This window comes from Nicotiana sylvestris, chromosome 3 (assembly GCF_000393655.2).
Source record: "Nicotiana sylvestris chromosome 3, ASM39365v2, whole genome shotgun sequence".
Classification (NCBI taxonomy): Eukaryota; Viridiplantae; Streptophyta; class Magnoliopsida; order Solanales; family Solanaceae; genus Nicotiana; species Nicotiana sylvestris.
The window spans coordinates 127,284,646-127,290,038 of NC_091059.1; the positions used below are offsets into that span (position 1 = coordinate 127,284,646).

At 41.7% G+C, this 5,393-nt stretch overlaps 1 protein-coding gene across 1 annotated transcript; it reads left to right on the forward strand.

The window, feature by feature from the left end:
- The first annotated feature begins 4,150 nt into the window (after positions 1-4,150).
- LOC138888004 (secreted RxLR effector protein 161-like) lies at positions 4,151-4,531 on the forward strand. Its single transcript, XM_070169799.1, has one exon. It carries the CDS (start codon positions 4,151-4,153, stop codon positions 4,529-4,531), a length of 381 nt encoding a protein of 126 aa, XP_070025900.1.
- Positions 4,532-5,393: the final 862 nt, after the last annotated feature.

Sequence of the window (5,393 nt, forward strand, 5' to 3'; positions counted from 1 at the left end):
AAGGTTCACTGTGGTCTATCTCGGAGCTGTACAAATCGATGATTATCATAGAAAGGCGGGAAAACTCCTAAGGACACGTGGTTAGAGCTGACCAAGTCTGCTAGAATAGTACAAATCCGTACTGAGTCACTATACAGCTGTACCAATAGTATTTCCTCGTCATTATTAGACATGTACTATGTTGGGATTCCCCCTCCTATATAAAGTGGACCCTTGTTATTTTGTAAGAGACATGAATATTTAATACAATACAACATTCTCTGCTTTTCTTGCCTAAACGCGCTCAACAATTACTCTACAGATTTGTTACTTGCTCATTTATTGTTCATTTATTGTTCTTCATTTATTGCTCATTATTAACCACAAAAGGCTACCTTCGAGGCCTTCGATATCATTGTTTCTTCGTCAATTGTTCATTGCTAACTACCTTAACTAGACCTCGAGGGCCCCTGTTCCAGCCAGCTCAGGGCCTAATCTTGCAACGGTATTGGTTTGCATATTTTATTCTCTTTACTTACGCTTAGCATCCTGCCTAACAACTAGTATTGAAATAAATCACATATTTTTAGAACCACAAAATCAAATATAATTGTTAATATCATTTTCAAGGTAAACAGTTTGGCGCCTACCGTGGGGCTAAAAATAATAGTGATTGTTTTAGTGCTAGTTTTCTAAAAACACAAGTTATTCTTCACACTTTTTCTTGTCCAAGAAGCTTTGATTTCAGGTCAAAAAATGTCTAACTCAGCAAATACACACGAAAATACGTTATTGGGCTTCACGGAGAGAACGGTACAGATGCCGGTGTATCACCTCAAAACCCTGGGGTGACACCAGCACAAATCCCCATCGACGTGGGCTCACGCAATGCCGTGCATGTCGATGTGAGCTCTCATACCAACGAAAGTGTGCGCGGGGAAAACCAACATGAAGCACAGGGGACTCCAGCTCGATAGGAAAGAGAAGTTAGCCTTCAAGTCATTTTTGAGATGTTACAAGCACAACAAGTGGCCATTGTTCGGCTACAAAGTCAACAAAAAACTCCAAGCACAGCAGCATCGGAAATGACTCCTCAAGTCGGGTGGGCACCAGAGAGATCGAGTAACAACGATAAAAAGGTAGAGACTTATAACTCGAGGGTCGATCAGATCCCGGGCGCACCCCCAATTCTGAAGGGTGTAGATTCAAAGAAGTTCGTGCATAAACCATTCCCATCAAGTGCGGCTCCGAAGATCATCCCGAAAAAATTTAGAATGCCCAATATCCCGAAGTATAACGGGACCATGGACCCCAATAAGCATATTAACGCTTATACTTGTGCTGTAAAAGGGAATAACTTAAAGGATGATGAGATTGAATCCATCTTGCTGAAGAAATTTGGAGAAACACTGTCGAAGGAGGCTATGATGTGGTATCACAACCTACCCCCGAACTCGATAGATTCGTTTGCCATGTTGGCAGATTCTTTTGTGAAGGTACATGCCAGTGCCATCAAGGTTGCTACAAGGAAGTTCGACGTCTTCAAGATCAAACAACTGTAGAACGAGATGCTGAGGGAATTTGTATCTCGCTTCCAGATGGAGCGAATTGAATTTCCACCAGTCTCCGATGACTGAGCAGTACATGACTTCACTGAGGGCTTGAACGAATGAAGCTCGATAGCTTCGAAGCAGCTTAAGCAAAATTTGATTGAATATCCTGCCGTGACCTGGGTGGATGTGCACAACATGTATCAATCGAAGATAAGGGTCGAAGACGACCAATTAGGAGCCCCCTCGGGCTCAGTATATCCTAGCAGGCTCTTAACAAAGGAACAAAGGTTTACATAAAGGGAGTCGAGACCAAACAAGAAAAGACACCAGCCGTATGTAGAAGATCGAAGAAACTCCGCGAGGCATAATACACCTCGAGTGATCTAAGGACAGATCGAGGCCAATGTTCCCGGAGACTCATGAGTAAAGCCGGGTTCGATAGGCACACTGGGCCGGTAGAGGCACCGCAGTTATTTGAGTACAACTTCAATATCGATATCTCGGACATCGTATCGGCCATAAGTAAAATCAAAGATACAGGTGGCCAAAACCCATACTGTCAGATCCTTCACAGAGGAACCCTAACTTGGTATACAAATATCACGGCACTCACGATCATAGGATCAAGGATTGCAGATAGCTTCGAGAAAAGGTAGCCCTTCTGATCAGCGAAGAGCACCTTCGAGAGTTCCTCAGCCACCGAGCTAAAAACAATTTTGGGAAAAAGAGGCGAACAGGAAGAATGAACCAGAAGAACCACAACACATCCCACATGATCATTGGAGGGGTCGAAGCCCCACAGGGACCCGTTGTCAAGCGAACGAAAATATCCATCTCTAAGGAAAAGTGAACCCAAGGTTACATACCAGAGGATGCTCTCACATTCAGTGAAGAGGACACTGAGACCTTGTCTCCGCCTCATAATGATGCACTAGTAATTTCTTTTCTTTTGAATAAATTTCAAATTAAACGTGTGCTTGTGGATCTAGGCAGCTCGGCCAATATAATCAGGTCGAGGGTGGTGGAGCAGCTCAGACTGCTCAACTAGATCGTACCTGCATCTTGAGTCCTTAGTGGATTCAATATGGCGAGCGAGACCCCTCCTGAACAAAACCCCATATGAACTACTGAATGGAAGGAAACCCAAGCTGACTCACCCAAGAACATTTGGGTGCAAATGCTATGTTCTCAATAATGGAAAGGATCAGCTTGGTAAATTCGATGCCAAGAGTGATGAAGGAATATTTCTGGGCCACTCTTCTCAAAGCAAAGCGTACAAGATATACAATAAGCGGACTTAATGTGTTGAGGAAAATGTTCATGTTATTTTTGATGAGTCTTATCCATCATGTGAGAAGAATGCTCAAGAAGATCAAGATGGAGAACCCTTACTAGTCCCTGGTGAAGTCATTGACATGACAAATGGAAAGGCAGATATGATGAGTCAAGTAAAAGAGCTGAGTGAAGACAATACTGTCTCATCTTTAATGGAACCAGGTACTTCAATTACAACCACTGAAGCTGAAGAAAGAGTGGTTGATGTAGTTCAGGGTACTCCACTAGCACTTGAGAGAAGAACTTAGGAAAACCAGTCAAATGTAACCACATTCTCTCTAAATGAACCTCAGGCGTCTAACTGGAGACACAAAAGCTGTCATCCTCTTGACAACATAATTACCTCTCTAGATTCCGGAGTACAAATCAGGTCAAAAGCTAGAAATTCACTTGCCTTCTCAGCCTTTCTCTCTCAAATAGAACCCAAGAATATCAATGAATCCTTGAAAGATGCAGATTGGATTACAGCCATGCAAGACGAGTTACATCAGTTTGAAAAGAACAATGTCTGGCACCTGGTACCCAGACCCTCAGATCGAACCATTATAGGAATCAGGTGGGTATTCAGGAAAAAGCTTGATGAACATAGGAATACCACAAGGAACAAAGCTAGGCTAGTAGTTCAAGGCTACAATCAGGAGGAAGGGATTGACTATGATGAAACGTTTGCTCCGGTCGCTCGCAGAGAAGCTATTAGAATTCTAATCAGTTTTTCATCTCATGTGGAATTCACCTTGTTCCAAATGGATATCAAAATTGTATTTTTGAATGGACTTCTTAAGGAAGAAGTCTATGTAAAGCAACCTCCAGGGTTTGAATGTCATGAACACCCTGAATATGTGTTTAAACTGGATAAAGCATTGTATGGGTTGAAGTAGGCTCCTCGAGCTTGGTATGAAAGGCTGCCAAAATTCTTCTTGGAAAATGGCTTTAAAAGAGGGAAAATTGATAACACCTTATTCCTAAAGAAATGAGGAAGGAACCTGCTCATTGTTCAGGTCTATGTTGATGATATCATTTTTGGGGCAACAACTAATTCTCTGTGTGAAGAATTTGCAAAACTTATGGGAAGTGAGTTTGATATGAGTATGATGAGGGAACTGAACTTCTTCTTGGGTCTTCAAGTAAAATAGTCCCCAAATAGCACATTTATTTATCAGCAAAAATACATCAGGGAGCTCTTAAAGAGGTTTGACATAGAAGCATCAAAGGTGATAGACACTCCCATTGCTACAACCACTCGATTGGACATGAATGAAAATGGGACTCCTGTGAATTAAACCATGTATAAAGGCATTATTGGGTCTCTTCTCTATCTTACTGCCAGTAGACCTAATATTGTCTTTTGTGTGGGACTATGTGCAAGGTTTCAATCAAATCCCAAGGAATCTCATGTGAAGGCAGCCAAAAGAATTCTGAGATATCTTAAAGGAACACAAGACCTGGTCCTTTATTATCCCTCAGGTGACAACTTTAATCTCATTGGATATGCTGATACAGACTATGCAGGTTATCTTATGGACAGGAAAAGCACTTCTAGAATGGCTCACTTCCTAGGTTCATGTCTCATCTCTTGGGGCACAAGGAAGCAAAACTCAGTGGCTCTTTCAACAACTGAAGCAGAATATGTAGCCGCTGCATCCTGCTGTGCACAACTTTTATAGATCAAGCAGCAATTGTAGGACTTTGGGGTACTCACTGAGAGTGTGCCCCTTCTATGTGATAACACCAGTGCACTTAATATGGCCAAGAATCCAGTTCAACACAAAAGAACCAAGCATATTTATGTGAGGCATCACTTTCTGAGGGGCAATATGGAGAAAAGGGTTGATATGTATGAAGTTTTGTAGCACAGAAGATCAAATTGCAGACATCTTCACCAAGGCATTAAGTAGGGAACATTTTGAAAGAAACAGAGTGAAGTTGGGGCTTTTAAAGCCCAATTGAAAACTTGATTCCTCATATTTGGCTATGAAAATCACCTTCAAGAAAAAAACTGGCTAAAAGTGTTTTCTGGCCATGTCAAACTCACTTTAATACCGTTGCAGGTAAACATGCATGATGAGTATAGAAGTTGTAGATGGAGTGCATGGATGATAAAAGAGGATTGAATATTTCAAATAACAGGTCAAGAACCTGGTTCTTGTACCAAAGGTTAGTAGTTCTGTGCATTCTTTAATACACATCTTAAAAAGGTACAAAATACAACTGCCATGTTATCCAACTTTTCAGACTCTGTTGTCACTTCTCTTCACTTCAAATCGTTCCATCTCCCTCTAAAACATTGCACTTCTCCACGCCCAACCACCGTTTCAGAACCGATGCCTATCTCTCTCTTCATAATTATCCTTTTTTTTTTAATAAAACCCCCCTCTGTTCTCCACAAACCATAAGTCCTCTATTAGAACTTCCCAAAGCACCTTCGCTCCATCTTTTCAATGGCTGATACAAACTTTGACCTCCATGCCTCAGTCATACCTGTTACTGAAAAACCTATGGAGTCCTCCACCCCTACTGAGCCCTTTT